The sequence below is a fragment of the Hyalella azteca genome, unplaced genomic scaffold (genome assembly GCF_000764305.2).
Source record: "Hyalella azteca isolate HAZT.00-mixed unplaced genomic scaffold, Hazt_2.0.2 contig10249, whole genome shotgun sequence".
NCBI lineage: Eukaryota > Metazoa > Arthropoda > Malacostraca > Amphipoda > Hyalellidae > Hyalella > Hyalella azteca.
Window position 1 is genome coordinate 234,352 of NW_025940295.1, and position 19,841 is coordinate 254,192.

The window sequence follows — 19,841 nt, forward strand, 5'->3', positions numbered from 1 at the left end:
ACTTGTACATATATTTCAATGAGGTTCTCACACAGTCGTCGATAACAGAGGCTAGGAAGCTTCATAATCTTTCTTCATAAAGCTTGCCTTTTAATCCTGGAATTTTCTTCGTTGCACGTCTTACAACACTCTCTATTAAAATTTTTTTTTTTCGTCTTTTTCTAGTTTTGGTGACCCCACGGCGTTCACTAAATGACGCCTGATCAGAACATGCCGTTTAATTGTTTCATTAACATGCGTTACAATACACTTTAAATATTTCAACTCATTGTTGACCTAAATTCTCACATCTTCTTCCATTGCCGATTTTTCAAGCTCGCTGTTAATTATTATCAAGGTCAAGTGCTTTGCATTTTTCATCACAACAATGCTATTGCTACACATCCGCCAAGACAACTATCAAGACCATCTTGCTGCTGCGTCTTTCAAAGCATCCTTAGCTGTATTCAAAACTTCTGTGCAGTCAGCATACAAGAAGAACACGCTTTACACTGCATCTGGCACATTTTTTATACACGGAATGCATAAAACTGGCCGGGAAAAATATAATAAATTAAATAATCTGATCCCATTGGTGCTACAGAGATGCACATGAGGTTCAGTTTCACGTGATAAAGTTTCCCCGTCAAGGTTGCCTAAATGTTCTTAAAATAAAGAGACTTCCTTTTCAACTGGAATTTTACACCAATCATATTTCCAAAGGAAAATAATACAACAAACAAAGACAAATATTACAATTAAAAAGTACAGAACTTACGTCTACAAGCAAAAGTCATGTGTGAGCCAAATTCGACGAACATAATGATCGATAGAGCATATAATTGCAACTAAAGAGCGTTAGTGACAACAATAACTTTAACTAATAGGAAACACATTTTGGGATACTTTAATAAACTAATTCACATTGTGCCGCAGGTGCAACTAAATCGGAGTTATAAATGCACACGAATTGCTAACTTCAAAATGAAAAGTATCATAGATATTACAAGTATTTTGCACTTGAGGACATGATCGAGAGAGCAGGTGAAAAATTACTTTTAATAAATGCAAACTTCGGAAGATACTCAACACTTATGTAGGTCGTTCATCTGTCACATCATGCGATTCTGAAAGATTACAGGCAGTAATGAAAAAAGCAATACTCACCTTGATTAATGAGATTAAAAAAATGGTCGACTATTCTACGACGAAAATCATGACAACTACATATGATCGAAACAAATTAGGTTTCATTTGCACGGAGTCTAAAAATAAATTAAAATCGTAATGTAAAGTTATCGAGAACAATAACAATTAATTACCGGGAAGCTGAAAGGAAGTGTCAGTTATCTAATAAAAGATGAAATAAATCACACAAAATTGTATTAGTACAAAGAATCGTTATTCAAGCACACCATACAAAGCGTTAAGAACAAGCGAAAGTGCGGCGGCTATTATACCTAAATAAACAGTATATGTATGTAAGCACGTAAAAACTAATAAATTTTCATCGAAAAATTAAGAATACGAATGCACAAGGATGAGGAGGCAGGTTTACTCCATAATGAAACTTCTGTTGGAAGTCTGAGATTGATACTACAGATGCTACGGGACACAAATTTGGACAATTTCACCGTTTTTGCAAAATTTTAAAATAAAACCAGAATAACGTTCATATGAGACGGAAATTTTCACTGACAAGCCAAAATTACAATCGATAAGGAAAGTAAAAACTAAAAAGACACGCAATACGACGTTTGAAAAATTCTTATTTAAAAACTAGAAATCGTCTGATATTAATAGTCGAGTCAATGATAAGTCAGGCACGGGTTTCAGTCAAAAAAATCTTGACAATCTTAACTTACATCATATGTAGTATATTTTACGGACAAAGAAGTACAAAAGCATTAAGGCAATAAAATCTAATACTATAATACCTATCTTCGGCATCCCTAATCGCCCTAATACCTATTCGTTCGTAAGTGTATATCGTGCTAATACCCATTCGCTGAGACAGCAGTTACAAATGATACGTTCAAAAGTTACATATGATACGTCCATACAACTACAAATTATTCGTCTATGTGTGGAGAATAAGTATAAAATATTCAGAGATCAAAAGAATACACACATGTAGCATTCCCAAATTCAGGAATAGTATAGCAAAAATAATTAAATCATCTTTGGTTAAGTTTCTAACAAGAGTATTGAGTAAAAAATTAACTGGAACAAAGACAATGTACTTTACAAAACATCAAAATTGTGACAAATCCTATACAAAATCCACATGTCTCTAATAGAATGAAAGAAAATGACAATTTTTTAAAGCATTTTTTTAACCTATATGTACTATGAACAATAAGCTCTTGAATTAAGTACTTTCTGAAAAACAATGTCAGTTTCCTACAAGAACGCCCATGTGAAAACACATGTGTTCATATTTTAAGTAGAGTCTCAGCTACAAAGTTGTGCAAGTTCAGATAGAAAATACAGGAGCACATGTGGAGTAAGAGAATGCGTCATATATAGGATCTTGTTTTTAGTAGTTTAGCGGCGAGATTTGACTAAACTGTCACTTTATTAAGAAAGGTAAACGATTTGTTTGAGCTCAAAGACGCGACAACAAATGGGAATTCAAATTCCGAGACCCAAAGTGAATAATCCACTTATCGTCCAAGCAATTAAAATAGTTGGAGCAGAATCCGAGATGGTCTAGAAATAACCAGGCACAATGACTCATTATGGTTTGTGATGCGAATCAAGGCACCGAGTCTCAAAGTTAGCAACACAAGAACAGCAGAACCATATCGCCATACATAAAACACGACTTCGCAGGTCGCACACAAAGAAACCTATAATAATACAATGGACCTACAACGGGCGCTAAATACTATAGTTTATAGAGATTGCCACCGCTTCAGAAACGGAAACTTAACCTATAAGTGAAAAATTCATATAAATAACCTACAAGTGGAGAATTCGTATCATTAGTGTACAGGGAAGCAAAGGAACGCAAGCAAGCGTTGGGCGGTAGAGGACCAAGCGGCAGCGGCTGAACAAAAGCTGGCGGGTCTCCACCAGCAGCAGCAGCAGCGGCGGCGGCGGCGGTCTCATCAAGCCCTCGTCTCGCTGTAATGTCAAATGTCGTTATCACATTAACATGGTAATTAGTAACTACGCGAACATGTTGCATGTTGTCTTGAACATGTCATATGATGTCAACAACATGTTATATTCGGTCAACAATATGCTATATGCTGTCAAAAAATATGTTATATGCTGTCAACAACATGTTATATGCTGTCAACAACATGTTATATGCTGTCAACATGTTATATGCAGTCAACATGTTATATGCTGTCAACAACATGTTATATGCTGTCAACATGTTATATGCAGTCATCAACATGTTATTTGCAGTCAACATTGTGTTATTTGCTGTTGCACGACATCTACTAATATGTTGCAGGCTGTCTACAAAAATGTTACATATCGCCTGAAGAAACGTTTTTAAAAATATTTTTAAACATGTTACATTTTGTCAACAAACATGTTACATGTTGAATTTTAATTTACTTCGACTTTTCATACGATATCTTAGATATCAGTACATTTTGGATACTTCGTTAAACTTTCTAACACACATAGTGTATTATGGGTGTATAAAATGTCCAAGACATAGTGTATTCTGGGTGTATAGCGTGTCTAACACAGTGCTGTAGTCTGTATATCGATGGCAAATGGCATTCAGAGTTGAGTTTAACTATGCTTCGTATCACACTTACCACACATTCTTAGCAAGTTGGTGTTTTAAAAATAATAATTATTTAAGCCATGCATATGACACGCGCAACAGAGATTAGGTTAGTAGCAGGTAAGCAAGCAGGTACAATCAAACGCATGAACCACCCATCCTTAATATTAAGTGCAACTTGAAAAATAAATCAAGAAAAACTCATTAAATTAAAGTATATTTATTCATGCACACATTAAAAAGAACTTAATCAAGCAGAAATGTTTCAATTGATGCTTACATCAAGAATAAATGAATGACAGAGCGCGTCAAAAGTTCTTGCACACTTTAAGTAGGTATCATCAGAAGCTTAATTTTTATTCGCTTCATTCTGCTCACTTTTCATTTGCTGTCATTTCATCTCTAAATTTACGGCATAATTTGTGGTTGAAAAAAGCGAGATCCTGAAACATCTTTCAAATTAATTCATCAAGAGAAAAACGAAAGCTTCGGAAGTCGTTCAGAATGATTTAGCGAGCGAAAAATTTATAGCCTGAGGGGGGATATTTTTTTAAATTTATCGCGGGAAAATAGAGAGACTGAGGGTAGATGCCCTAGAGGACCGGCGGCTGCTGACGACGGAGCTGACGCTGGAAGTGGACGACCTCCTGGAGGAGTGCTGGGAGGTGAGGGTGTCTAGGGACGCTGTGCTGCCGCCCCAGGGGGAATGCCGGGCTATGGTGGGGCTAAGGGGGGAGGTGAAGGGTTGTAGTGCGAGTAGGAGTAGGAGACTTGGAGGAGAAGTAGTAACACGAAGGTGTGACTGCTTCTTCTCCTTGTTCTCCTCCTTGTTCAGTGGACGGGGAGGTTGGAGAGTGGACGTGGTGGTTGGAGAGTGGACGTGTTGGTTGGAGAGTGGACGTGATGGTTGGAGAGTGGGACGTGGTGGTTGGAGAGTGGACGTGGTGGTTCAAGAGTAGGGATAGCAGTTAGAGAGTTCAAGAAGACGCGTAGGAGATGGAGCAGCAGTTCAAGAGTTCTAGGGAATAGTACTTTTGAATCGAGTAGTACTAGTACTACGGCGTAGTAGTAGTACAATCTACAATTTTAGTACAATCTACAATAGTACAATCAACACAATCAAGTTTAGTGCAATTTACAATTTACGTAGTAGATTAACTTAAAAGCCCATTAATCCCAGGGCACAATATAAAGCGACTATTTTCGCTAAGGAAGAGGAAAATAAATTAAATATTTAAAGCAGGTCAACGAATTATTACTCGGCAGACGAGTTGTTTTATTTATAGAAAGTCTCCAGTTAATTATTCAAGAGATTCAGAACCAGGACGAGAGTGATAATGTTAAACTGAATGCGGCGTGCAAGATAAAAAAAACATGCAAAGTGACGTGCATCATGATTCACACAGAATTATCTTGAATCACGCGGAATCAATGAATCTTGAATTACAAGAAATGGAAGTTTACCATGCAATAAAATATATAATAATGGGAGTCTATCCCGAATCATAAAGAATCAAGGGAATTTTGACGTGATTCACGAAGTAATGGGTTCCTAGATTCTGATATGGTTTCGTATAATTTATAAGAGACGTTGAACGTCAATAGGACGAACGTAAATCTCTGAATAACGGCATAAATTTAAAATGCACAACAGTAAGTATAATAAGATGATAAAAAGTAAATATAATCAAGTGAATGAAAGAAAAAAGAAGAAAGTTTGAAAGATTATTTATATTTTTAAACAACAAAACGAGACCAGAGAACGTGATTGCCAAATGCAAGGAAATTCTAATTTTTGCTATTCATGCCAATAAAATAAATGAGTGCAATGCAGGAGGCAGGCAACTCTACTAAAACATGAAATGACGATAAAATTTGCTCGGAAATAAGCCAAAATTTGTCGAGACATGATATGAATTAATCCGTGCAAACCGGTGAATTAGTACATGTCCATACACTCCACCCAACGAGTGATGAAAGAATCACAATATCATGCTAAGGAAAAAGGAACTTATAGCACCGTACACTATTTAGCACCCCGTACTAAGTCACCAAACAACCTGAAGAATCGCGTAAATCCATGCAAGAAAATATCACAATACATAAAAAATCTACCTAAGTACTCACTGCAGAGAGTGACAGAGAGCGCATTTTTTTGTCGACGAAAACGTGAAGTCACGAACAGACGGACGGACAGACAGACAGACAGACGGTCATGACGAGCACAATCGGGTATTTTTTCCATAAATGAGAAAATGTGCTAAAAATACACCACAATTCATAAGAAAATAAGGATCAAAAGACATTTATTTGATAAGATCTAACCTTGATAAGGGCGTGGCCCTCTGCAGGTGGTTTACGGTGATCATGGGCCTGAGCTTCTCCGTGAAGGAATGATAGTTGCGCTCCAACTCGCGCTGATACTCGCGCATGTCGGGGCCTATGAGCAGCTTGTTGCGGCGTAACGCGTCGTGGCATCTGTGTACACGGAGGTATTAGGTTTTTTGGTTGACTAGATGTGTTTAAATTATCCTACCGAATAACTAAAGTTCATGGGAAAGTTTATAATATTTTTAATGGGATTGACTTGATGAACAGCTTGTTGCGTTTTAAGGCATCATGGCATCTGCGTACAAGGAGATATCAAGTTATTTGATTGACTAGAAGTGATAAAATTATCCTACCGAATAACTAAAGTTTTTGGAAAAGTTAAAAACATTTTAAATTTGTAATTGTCTTGATGAGCAAGCAGTTAAGGGGGTTTCGATTCGTCAACACTACACAAATTATTGTGCTGAAAAAGTAAAAGTTCTGAAATCAAGTTGATACAATTTTTTAACAGAGCCTGATTTCACTCGGTTCATCAACTTAGAACACCAACATAATTACAAGAACGCTGACGATACCCCGTTGATATTTTCATATCAAATAAAACCTTACTCAAGTGTTAAAAAACTTTTTTACGAATAAAATTCAAAGAACAATTCACTTCTATTAAACATCAACATTTATTAAGGAAAAATTTTTATCGTGTAAATAATCATGACGGTCGCCTCAGGCGCCGCCACAGGCCACCGGCAGGCTATGCTAGTATCTAGCCAATGGGTTTTTTAATCAAAAAAATTTATAAGTAACAATTAATATTTTAATGATAATATAAGGACAAGTGGTACTTCTTGCTGAAGTCCTTGAAGCAGAGCCTAAGCTTGTTCTGGTGGATGGTAGGCGTGGCGTCGGAGAGGAGAAGATCGCTCAAGAAGACGTGAGCCACCTCCATAGGACCTTGGTTCACCGTCGTCCCGATGCAACCCTGACAATTATTCAATATAAATTACCTTTCATTTGCAATTAATTTAATACTTCAATTTCTTTTGCTCATACTTCAATAACTCTTTTTTATTTGGTCTGATTTAAATGAAATTCTAAATATTAAATCTTGAAACAACCGAGATTCTAAAGACACACCAAGTATTGATTATATTCTCAGAACAACCTGGGAAACAGTCCCTTTCTAAATCCCATTGAGAAACATCGGTATTGAAACAAAAATTGGAACCACATGAATTTGTTTGGAATTGGCATGAATTGGAACCACATGAATGCCAATGAAATAAATTAACAAAGGATATTAGAACCAATTAGAAAGTTTAAATCCCACTCTACCTGCAGAACCATTTGCAGGATCTTATGATCCGGCGGCTCCTGGTAGATAGCGGCGGCGAGCTCGCGCGTTTTCTTTTGGATGTCTTCGATGGCGACTTCGATGGGCGTCACCACGCACGACTCGCGGTCTACAACTTGAACCTGAGGTAATCAAAGTTACATCCTATATAGTTACTCAACTTGAACCTGAGGTAAACAAAGTTATCGTTATTGGGTCATTAAACTCTTTGCGCTTTTCAGAGTGTGCATTATTATCTAGAGCAGAGCAAGTAAGATCATTTAAAGCTAGAATAGCAACGCGTACATGATAATTGGAGCTGGAAAATGCGCGAAAAAAGGGAATTTAGTAGAAGATTAACGCAGCCATAAAGACCTTCACAATGACTACAAGATAGAAATTACGTTGCAAGTGCGTATGATATCAGGAATATCTTACTCATTTAATAAAATAATGATAATTTCAGCAATAACACGAGCAAGTGTCTGCTACAGACCGTGATCTTAAGGTAAGATAACATTCTACCAAACAAAGACAGTTTATTAAACCCAAATATTGTTCACGGACCATAGTCTTGACGTAAGGGAACACTCTACCAAACAAAGACAGTTTATTAAACCCAAATATTGTTCACGGACCCTAGTCTTGACGTAAGGGAACACTTTACCAAAAAAATAGTTTATTAAACCCAAATGTTTTCCACAAACCCTGGTCTTGACGTAAGGGAACATATGCTGCGTGGTGAGGATAGTCTTGCGCTTGTGTTGCTCCCTGAGGTCGCCGTGTGCTCGGCCATCTGGCGTGAAGGGCGTAGAGAATATGAAGCGATTAATGTTATAGTTTCTCTCGAAGCTCGTACGTCTGTTCTTGAACTCGTAGTCGTCAAAGTGCGGCTCTACGTACGTGATCTGCACGTACGCTTTGTCGGGGTCCAGGCGCGTCACGTCCACGCTGTTCGAGTCCTTGATGATCGAGAAGTTCTCTTCTCCAAACCGATCGCAGTAAAACGACTGCAAATAATTACATTTCATTCACGGTTTTTGTTTGATTAACAATTTTAATCCTAAATCATTCGAGAGAAGGAAAAATATTCGCATACATTTCTTTCGATTAAATATTCTGATAAATAAAGCTTTCAAGTTAATTTAAAACCGTCAAGTTAATACCAACATTGACGCCAGATTATTCGTGAATTGATGGAATGAACAGGTAAATGAGTTTATTAAAAAATATTTGGAAGACGAGCCTAGAAAGCATCAATTTTTAGATGTCGCATTTTTTATGATAGTCTTAGGAATCTCATTTGCAAGCAATAAAAGTAGTAGGTACAATAAATTTGATTGAATGAGCTACATGAAAATAAAATGAATCTGTCGACAAAGGAAAGAAGAGAATGTGATAATATTCTCATGATTCAAAATGGAGAGGATCAGATTTTACAGCAAGCGTGTACAGCATTTGCAATATCCAATCTTATTCCGCGACTAAATAAAAATTTGATAAAAAAATTCTAAACTAAATATTTCTTTCAATTTTATTCCGCGGCTAAATTAAAAATTGTTCAAAAAATTCTAAATTAAATAATTCAAATAATCTCACTTCAAGGCGGTGAGATATCTCAGCGAGCTTGGTCAACGTAGGCTCCTTGTAGATGAACTCTTCACCGTCGAGGTCGCCGAACTTGGCGCCATAGAAGCCAACTCTGAAGTATGTGCCGAAGATACGCTTGCCCTCGAGCTGGTCCATGCGCGTGTAAGCGTCCAGCAGCTTAGAGTGGATGTTAATAAGCTTCTTCCAGTCCCTGTTCTCCTCAGCGATCGGCGTCAGGATCTTGTAAACCAGGTTGATGCACTCGAACATGCCAGCCTGCACGCAAGCATAACAAGCATGCATTGCATTCTGATACGGAGCAATCCTACCACCATTTAATGGTTCCTATTACGGAGTATCCATAACCATCATTTCTTCAGAAATGATTGTTATTGATAATAAGAGAAATGAATGTTAGAAAATGATTGTTAAGCTACACTTGTGCGATTCAGAAATGAGTGTTATTGATACGTATATGGTTATTGTCATCTGATACGAAGCAATCCTAAGAATCAAGCCTTGGAATCTGGCAGAAGGTTGCTGATCCCAGCGCCTATTTACATTTAGAACGACGAGCGAAATTCACCGAGACAAACACGATCAGTAATTTCTCTACGAATATATACGTACAAAAGAACGAAGGATACCTGAAGGAAGGATGAGCTGGCCTGCTCCAAGAGTCCTACAAGTCCACTCTCAGTGAAGTATTTGCCGGTACAGATGCCTTCTTCGTCAGGACTAACCACGTCTTCCGAGACTGCAAGGAATACAGGAGATTATCAGCAGGTAGATTCGAACACAGCAAAGATTAAACGATCCTTAGGCTTGTATTGATACTATTATCGAATAGGAGTATTAAGATGGAGGGAATGAGGCTGCATCTGGGACTTGGCGTTGAAATACCAACCGCGCAATTGTAGCTTAATATGAATAATAATCTCAACACGAGACACGCGCGTTTTTCTTCAGGGAGGATTACGAGCATCAACTTATAGTGATGATAAAGGTTGATAATGGAGGAGGAAAATGCTAAAAAATGTTGAACACAGCACAAGAGTTTTTAAAAACTTGCCAGAGCAACACTCACCCACTGAAGCCCACACTGGAATCCTACGTAATGCATTCAAAATCACCAAAATAGTACGTATTTTTTCAGTGTTTTAGGTTTGAGGGAATACCTAGGACCCTCGCCAGCATTCTCCTGCAGTCCATTAATTGTATTGACGTGTAATTCATCTTATTTTTAGCTTCGAAGTAATATTTATAATTCTGACCAGAGCTTTCCTGCAGTCCATTAATTATTGTATTGGCTTGGAATTTATCTTATTTCAGCTTCAAAATAATATTTATAATTCTGACCTGCACTCTCCTGCAGATAAATCAATTGAATTGACTTAGAATTCATCTCTTTTTATTACAACACTTCTCTTTAACTTCACTTCTTGTTTGTTTGTCTGTCTGTCTGCTACAAATCTTATAATCAAAATTGAACACATTTCTTCTTATCCTATCGATCTGAAATTTTGCACACTTGCGTAAAGTTGGAGACAATGCAAGAATCAAATGACAAAATAAATGATTTCAAAAATTAACAAAAAATTTTCAATCTAAAAAATTGAAAAAATAATTTTGTCAGCTACAAATCTTATAACTGATATTTGACACACTTTTACTTGTCCAATTGACCTGAAATTATGCACACTTGTGTGAAGTTGGAGGCAATGCATGAATCAATTGAGAGAATAAATAATTTTGAAAAAAATGTTATATATTAGAATAAATTGAAAAATTAATTTTTTTACTATTAGAAAATAAAATTAGAAATTCATTGTACATCTGTAACATCGGAAACACTGGATTCTTTAGAAGTGTTGTCTCTAAAAAGTAATTTTTAAACGTATATTATTTAGCTTCAAAATAATATTTATGATTCTGACCAGCACTCTCCTGCAGGACGTTAGGAGAGATGGCATGGAAGGACGTGGCCCCCACAGGGAGGTGTGGCCTGTCCTCCAGCATGTACAGGTACTCTGACACGAGCGCCGCGCTGTGCACCAGACACATGGCAGCCTCTGCATGCTGCTCACGCTCGCTGTGCTTCTGTGCCATGTTCGCCAGCCATGTCAGACGCAAGTCAGGCGAGTTCTGGTAGCCGCGAGCTGTAAAGTTTACAGTGAAAATTACTTGCATAATGCCAGCATTACTGGCGCCTGCGAGTTATGTGAAGTGCGCGGAAAATTTATGGTAAAATGTCAGGTTTATTAGCACCTGGGAGTCATGTTAAGCAATAACAGAGAAGTTACAGAAAAAAAAACAACAAAAACCAGGCTAATGAACAATAATTTCAGTAGAAATAAAAAAATCCACACAGAACCACGGCAGCACAAGCCTAAAAATTCAACATCTCACCCCGGATGACGTGCCCCACTTCTTCGCCTACCCTAACAACCCAACACCTCTCAGCACCGTAGACCTTTCAGGGTCTATGTACGTTGGCTCCATACACGGCTGGACCAGTGACGACGAGATCGGGCGAGGGGCAACAACAACAATGAAATAATGAATAAAATATAAAACAATAGAGGAGCTGCTCACCAATTCTGTACATGAGATCGAGCAGCATCTCTGGATCCTCCTGGTACTCCTTCATCTTGACCGTGTCCGACAGGATCATGTGCAGGTTGAACATGAGTTCCTTCACCTGTAGTGACATTACAGTCATAATAATGTGAGTCATATTCAGTATAGCATCATGTTCAGGTTGAACACGAGTTCCTTCAATAATACAATCATAATAATGTGAAATTAATGTTCAGCAACTCTTATAGCGATGAAACTAGCAATGATATTCATGTTCATTGAATTTTATGACTTGAAACTTGAACTATTAAATTGCTCGGAGTAGGAGAGTATGAGTAACACCACTCACCTGCTCAGGGAAGGATGATGAGTGAGGCAGATGAGTGTCCTGCTCGGAGTAGGTGAGTATGGTCTTGAGGGAGGCTCTAAGGCAGGACTCACTGAAGCTGTGCCACGTCCCCACCAGGGAGCTCAGCGACATCGTCACCTGCATCTTCACGCGCGAGAAGTTCTGCACAAATAATATTTGCTAGTAAAATTTTATAGAGTATAATAATGTATACCATTAATAATTACGGATCTAATTCTATTATAATTAAATCTGTGCAAATACATTAAGTTGGGTAAAACTTGGTACATTACCTTGCTGATGAATATGATCTTATTTTAATCGATAAATTTTACTGGCTACTAAGAAAACCAAGTATCACAAAACTATATATAAGACCTCACATTGCCTATGATGAAGTTGTGCCTCATAAGAGCGTATAGGGAGGCGGCGGCGTGGGCGCGTACAGGCGTCAGGCCAGACGAGCAGTGACGCAGCAGCTGCAGGCACAGGTCCGCGCACTGCTCCGTCTCCTCGTCGAACAGCAGCGACGGGAACTGACACAAACATTACAGTTAATTACATTTCAGTAAGTCTATTTTCAAATTCTTAATTAATTAAACACAAACATTACGATTACTTACATTTTATTAACTCTGGTGTCAAATAATTAATTAATTAAATACAAACATAGCAATTACTTACATTTCATTAACTCTGATTTTAAATTATAATTCAATTAAATTAATTAAAACACATGGAATGAACGGAAGTTATGGTCACTTGCACCGTTAATAATTCACGGAATGAGCAGAAATAACTTGTTGATGGAAGAGAATATGATATCTAAGCTAGTAAAAACATCCAACAAATTCACAACAATGATTGAATGATGGATACAGAGAAGAGCGACAAACATTTCATCTAATTCTAGGGACTCGAATAAGAGAAATCTTTGCTCAATATTACTTTCAATCAGGCACGAAATGAGAAGAAATGCATTAAAATGAAGTAAAAATGAGGTATAACTTCTGTGAATTTTATACAGTGAAGTTAGAAATTGTAGGTAGGGGGCAACCTTGGCAACAAGCGCCCGTTTTGAGTTGAATGTTACTGCTTAAACTCTAAACTAAGCAGCTCCCAATAATTACAATCAAATTACTGCAATTACTACTTCGGAAACCTAGTTAGAAATTGTAGCTAAGCAAATTACCGCAATTTTTACCTCGGAAACCTAGTTAGAAATTGTAGCTAAGCAAATTACCGCAATTTTTACCTCGGGAACCTAGTTAGAAATTGTAGCTAAGTAAACTACCGCAATTTTTACCTCGGGAACCTAGTTAGAAATTGTAGCTAAGTAAACTACCGCAATTTTTACCTCGGGAACCTAGTTAGAAATTGTAGCTAAGCAAATTACCGCAATTCCTACCTCGGGAACCTAGTTATAAATTGAAGTTACCTTGGCAACAAGCGCGCGTTGAGAGTTGAAGATGTTGGTGAGGGCTTGCGTGCACTGAGGCAGGGAGAGCGAGTGCAGCAGCACCTTCAGCACCACCCCCAGCAGGCTGTGCAGAGCCTCGCTGCTGCTCACAACCTTACACAAACATGTTGGTCATGAAACCGACGAATAGCAATCAGAAAAATGTATGGGCCATACCGTGCAAATAGTGACACAAGTTATGACATGCAGCACGATCAGGGAGCGGACGTAGCATAAGATACGTCTTTCTGCCGGGCCAAAACGGGTCATAATGGCAAAAATTACATCAATGTTTGGCCAAAGTCTCATTTTTTCTGAGTATAGAAGGAATGGAGTAAAGGTCAAAACCACAACATGAGCTAGCGTTGGAAAAAATTCTGCATCGTTACATTAAGTTTGAGCTAAAATAATGACAAGGCTGCCAGGTATAGAGTTAGATCCACGATGATATTCACGATATTCATGCGAATTAATGAACATCTAAGCCTAATATAACTAATAAGTTCAATTATCATGTTAAAAGTTACTACTTTTCAAATGCAAAACATGAACGACTTTAAAGATTTCAAAACTGTCAAATACGAAATTATACAAAATATTCTGGTAATAATATTCCTGCTATATAAGTGAGTGTTGGTAATAATTCATAAAAAAAACAATTCATATTATATTCGTTGCACTTTACATAATGAATTTATTTACCGCACGATAATTAATTTTATCCATTCGTTTCATTGCTGCGGTATTTCAGTCTACTATTGCTGGTTGTCTTTCATAAGTAACATTACTTTCATGGTATTTACTCTAAGTATTGCTGATCAGATTTCATAAGTAACATTTTCATGGTATTTCAGTCTAAGTATTGCTGATCAGATTTCATAAGTAACATTTTCATGGTATTTCAGTCTAAGTATTGCTGATCAGATTTCATAAGTAACATTACTTTCATGGTATTTACTCTAAGTATTGCTGATCAGATTTCATAAGTATCATTACTTTCAGGGTATTTACTCTAAGTATTGCTAGTCAGATTTCATAAGTAACATTTTCATGGTATTTCAGTCTAAGTATTGCTGATCAGATTTCATAAGTAAGATTATTTTGATGGTAAGTTCACCTGTACGATGAGCTCGAGCGTATCCAGCACAATAAGCGTGGCTTCAGCAGCAAGATGAAGTTCAAGAGAATTAAACCCAAAGATATTATCTTGTCCTCCACCAATGCTGCCTGAGGTTCCTCCACCACTTCCACCACCGTCGCCACCACCACCCGTCACTGACAGCTGGTGGAACAGCGGCACTGGAGTCGATGGAGCAGAACCATCTCCAGGTGGAAGAGTAGCTCCAGTGGATAAGGTTGTTCCAGCACCAGCGTGGTGGTGATGGGTGAAAGGGTGATGGTGGTGAGTGTTGGGGTTATTGCGCCATAAGAAAGTTTCTTTCCTCCAGCGGAGTTTTTCTTGTCCAGAGTGTGGGGTGTCGGAGCCATGCCCCCCCGCCCCCTGGCCGCCCCCTGACGCCGGATGCCGGTCTTCAATATTTCAATACATCAATAATATGTTAATATATTACAATACAACATTTAAATAATACGTTTCCAAAACATCAAAATAATACCTTTCCAATAGGTACTTTATTAACAATTACAATAGATGATTCTAACAAAAAATGTTCAGCTCATATAAATTATTTGGATCCATGCGATCTTGATAATAACAATCTAGAGATCCATATATTGTTTTGAAAAATAAAAGTTGATATTATTATTTGAAAAACGCATGAATGGTTTTGGATAGCCGCACCAGCCGTATTAAACGCTCACTAGTGATCAGAATTTGGATTAATTAACATTAACAATTGGTACAGTATATTTCTTTCCTTGTAATTTGAACGAGCCAAATTCATTTCCACAGTAGAAAAGGAAAAAAATAACGATATTTAAATTCTTAAACCGTTCGATTTTTTGACAAGAAAAAGGCTAGAAAAATAGTATTTGTCAAGTACCGGATATAATTAATTAACAATTGCGTTTCAGGAATCTCGGCTTCTATATTTTTAATCATAAGACAATATTTCTAGTAAGGAATGTCAGGTAATTATTTAATTAGAACAACACAGCCATCAACAAACACGCGATGGTATCGAGCGTGCCTTTGTACACAGCAGATATTGAGCGCTTAAAAGAAATTTGTTAGAAAATATGAATGGAGTTTCCGCGAAGAAATATGTTTCATGATTGTAAAGAATCATCCTCTCTGTTAGAGATCATGTGAGAAACTGAAACAGAGTCGATTAGTCGATTAGCAATAGTATTGAAAAAATGCAACTCTGTAGTCACTGCAGTGAGTGACAGAGAGAGCATTTTCTCGTCGACGAAAACGTGAAGACACGGACGGACAGACGGACGGACGGACATGGCGAGCACAATAGTGCATTTTTTCCATAAATGAGAAAATGCGCTAAAACATCGAGATTAATTTTAGTTATGACGATTCGATGATTCGCCGGCGAAATGATGAAAAAATACAATGCTAGAGGTTTCTTCTGATCACAAATTAATCTCACGTACTTACATAGTGACGAATTTTAGCGCCGATGAATAATTTACAAGAAGCGATTGCATGCAGAAATTAACCCGAAAACTCATATTTAAACGAGTGTTGATTAGAGTGAACAGCTAATTAGAACGCTTCTATAGTGACAGCGCCTCAAGATTTTAGTCAAAAGCAATAGAAACTTAGCTCAGGAAAAAAATGTACACATGTTTAGTCTCTGAACCGGTATTTACCTTGAATTCAAATATCTAAAAAATATATTTTCAATAAGCACAATTAGAAACTGAGTGCACTGAAACTGTTGCTCCATACTCTAGGCACGGAACAGTATATATTGTAAGAAGCTACTCGATTTATTGTAGCTAGGAAAGCGTATTGTGTATTTATTTGCATCGAAGCTACTAAAACGAATTGACGACACTTTGAACAGCAACTTTATACATTTTTATTCTCTTCTTAAGGGGAATTTTTAAATATATTAAAATGATAGATAAAATTTAGTGTGATTATTCATTTTGAATAATGACATTAAATTATTAACAGTTGGCTTTGAATAACTCGGAGATGTGAATAAAGTTAAATTAATCAAAATTAATACAACAAAAGATTGAGCAGCACGGCAACAGAGTAAGAGAAGAGAAGGCATATTTATTTGAAATAAATAAGAAGAGACGAGAACCGCAACAGACCTTCCCCAGCCACGTAGAACTGAGACTGCCCCACAACCAGACGGCATTCTGGGGCAGCGGAGAAAACGGTTGGGGTACATCCGTGGAATTTAAGCAAGGAATTTGCTCCCAGCCAACAATTTAAAAGGGTCTTGGAAGGTATGATGTTGTAAAGAAATGAAATTTAATTTAGTTTTGGATAAGAAGTATCATAGGACAAGAGTTCCCAGACTGTGGTATGCGAACACTTTCAGAGCCATGAATGATGTTAATTTTGTCTTCTTTACATCACAAAAATGTTGATTAGTATGATAACTATAGTAGTATAATGATTTGCTAGCGCTTCAGCTATCGTGCTATTTCGCACCGGAGCTATACGCCGCTGTCCTGGTTTCAGTGGCCTACCGATATATTCAAATAATAAATTTACGCATTGAATTAACTGCATTAATTGTTAGCGCTTTGAATTGAAAATAAAATACAAATATACGTAGCATCTGCTAAAATATGAATATATAACTTTGGGTAACCCTGTTATGGGTAACCTTGTGAATGATAAAGTGGGATAGAGGCAAGGAATGATATATAACAAATAGATATGAAGTGTGTGGTGTACTATAGGTATGGAAGTAGGTTCAAGGCAAAGGAAGCGTTAAAAGTGATGAACGAGGGAGAACATTAAGTAGAGTGGGAGAGGTAAGAGAGGGTAATGCAGAAATAGAGGAAACGCATCTTTAAAAAATTGGGGAAGAACGAAATGCGATCAATGCATGTGTACGTAGAAATTATTAAAAAAATATGCAAACAGTGGAAAAATTTTTTTCTATCTATAGGTAATTGAAAGAAAGGACGAAATAGAAAGGTCCCATGAGCGAATCTGGAACTTGTAGGTAAATGAGGGTGACTTTATTACGATTTACCATGTCTACTTGGCCGGTTTAAAGATTTAAAGTTTAAAAAATACAAATGAAGGTCACAAAATGCACGAAATAAAGGGTAACAATCATATTAAGGGACATTCTCAATAAATAAGAATTTCAAATAAAGGCTAACGCAGCGATGCGATTCTTTATAAAGCTCATCAGTAACACTAAAAGCAAACTTTATTATCACACCGAGAAATCTCGGAATTATTTTCATCGCTATAATTGAAAATTTCTAGAGGCATTACGTATTAGTCGTAAATCAAAACCAATCTAATACCCAAAGGTTCGTAGAGGATCAACGTTACTGAAAATACTATTCTGGCTGACATGAGCAAAAAAACGGGTTTTATGCATCAAAAATGTTAATTGAACCGCAAAGGAAACTATTCCGATCAAAGAACACTTAAAAAATACAATACGTAAAAACGGCCTTGAGACACGGACACAATTCTTATACTGCCTGTGATTTAATTTTTAAATATACGTCGCCTGCAGAGCCGGTGCTACATTAATAAGCCTCACTTAAGTAAACGTAGCAAGCGATTTCTTGTCTGTGATAGGACTGTTTAGTTTCAATAGTCGTCACGGATTGGCTGACGGAGTTACGAACTCGTAACTATTCTTCATAGTACGGCCTTAATATTCTATTTCGGTGTTCATGATATCAAGATTACGCGGTTCTCTATAAACGCTTCAAACAAACAACTGTAACAGAAATGACTCGATAGCTCAAAAATAAAGTAGAAACACATAACGAAATCCCCCCAAAAATATTGAAATAAATAACGGAATCGGAAAAAAATATTGGAATAAAGAACGAAATAAAAAAATATGGTGTTAATGAATGTGTGTTTACCTCGGCGCCTGATCATCTCGGTGCGGGCGGAGTTTTGCCCCATGATGGCCTCCTCGAGACGTGACCTCATGTCTGCCTTGCTGCGCTCCCCTCCACCACCCAGACCTCCACACCGACCCTGCATCATACATACTAGGGTGTTATTATGGTGCAGGGTACTGAGTACCAGTACAGTATGAGTATAGTATATTATTATAGTATAGCACAGCACCGTGCATCATCACAGTACAGCAGCACTGCACAGCACAGCACTGCGCAGCATAACACAGCACAATACAGCACAACACAGTACAACACAGCTCAGCACAGCACAACACAGCACATTACAGCACAACACAGTACAACACAGCTCAGCACAGCACAACACAGCTCAGCACAGCATAACACAGCTCAGCACAGCACAACACAGCACATTACAGCACAACACAGTACAACACAACTCAGCACAGCACAATACAGCTCAGCNCAGCACAACACAGCTCAGCACAACACGACACAGCTCAGCACAGCACAGTTTAACAAAACAGGGCTCAGTACAGTACAGAACAGCACGGCACAAAACAGCACAGCACAGTACAGCACAGTACAGTAGAACACAGAACCTGGTACTGGAAGGAAGTGAGAGCAATGTAGAGGAGGTGCAGGAGGCCGTGCAGGCGGCGGTAGGGCAGCCCTGCCAGCACCTGGCGCAGCGTCGCGGCGTCCGCGTTACGCAGCAGCCACAGCAGCGACACCAGCAGGTGCCGGGTGTTGCTGCTGCTCAGCGGCAACCGCTGCGCCTGATGCATGAAAACAAATATAACTTACACCACTGGCATGTGTTGAAAAGTTCGTGCCTGCTGCATAAAAATAAATATAACTTCAACCACTGGCATGTGTTGAAAAGTTCGTGCCTGCTGCATAAAAATAAATATAACTTCAACCACTGGCATGTGTTGAAAAATTCGTGCCTGCTGCATAAAAATAAATACAACTTCAACCACTGGCATGTGTTGAAAAGTTCGTGCCTGCTGCATAAAAATAAATACAACTTCAACCACTGGCATGTGCTGAAAAGTTAGAGTTGTCAAATTGACGAAACAGTAAAGTTAGAGTTGTCAAATTGGCGAAATTGTAAAGTTAGAGTTGTCAAATTGGCAAAATTGTAAAGTTAGAGTTGTCAAATTGATGAAACCATAAAGTTAAAATTATCAAATCGATGAAACCGTAAAGTTAGAGTTGTCAAATTGATGAAATCGTAAAATTAGAGTTCTAAAATTGAAGAAAACGTAAAATTAGAGTTGTCAAATTGCCGAAACCGTATAATTAAAGTTGTTGAACCAATGAAACCATAAAAATTAAGTTTTGTTGAACCAATCAAACCGTAAAATTAGAGTTGTCCAATAGATGAAACTATTAAGTTGGATTTATCAAAGTGATGAAACCGTAGAGATAGATTGGCTGTAGAAAAGGTTTTGTGACGCAC

General features: G+C 37.7%; 1 protein-coding gene across 6 annotated transcripts in view; it reads right to left on the reverse strand.

The window, feature by feature from the left end:
* Positions 1-719: 719 nt before the first annotated feature.
* LOC108675055 (dedicator of cytokinesis protein 7) overlaps positions 720-19,841 on the reverse strand; it is a 54,602-nt gene continuing 35,480 nt past the window's right edge. For 5 of the 6 annotated variants that reach the window (XM_047882343.1, XM_047882344.1, XM_047882345.1 and 2 more), the window contains 15 exons: positions 18,979-19,155; positions 18,377-18,494; positions 14,490-14,902; positions 13,352-13,486; positions 12,297-12,449; positions 11,914-12,075; positions 11,580-11,685; positions 10,922-11,143; positions 9,632-9,741; positions 8,994-9,260; positions 8,102-8,404; positions 7,397-7,537; positions 6,907-7,043; positions 6,059-6,211; positions 4,221-4,458 (listed from right to left, as the gene is read on the reverse strand). In XM_047882343.1, the coding sequence (XP_047738299.1) occupies positions 4,290-4,458; positions 6,059-6,211; positions 6,907-7,043; positions 7,397-7,537; positions 8,102-8,404; positions 8,994-9,260; positions 9,632-9,741; positions 10,922-11,143; positions 11,580-11,685; positions 11,914-12,075; positions 12,297-12,449; positions 13,352-13,486; positions 14,490-14,902; positions 18,377-18,494; positions 18,979-19,155 (2,766 nt within the window). In that variant the 3' untranslated portion in view covers positions 4,221-4,289. Of the gene's footprint in view, positions 3,109-4,220; positions 4,459-6,058; positions 6,212-6,906; positions 7,044-7,396; positions 7,538-8,101; positions 8,405-8,993; positions 9,261-9,631; positions 9,742-10,921; positions 11,144-11,579; positions 11,686-11,913; positions 12,076-12,296; positions 12,450-13,351; positions 13,487-14,489; positions 14,903-18,376; positions 18,495-18,978; positions 19,156-19,841 lie in introns of those variants that run through there. The other variant, XM_047882346.1, reaches the window with a different exon arrangement.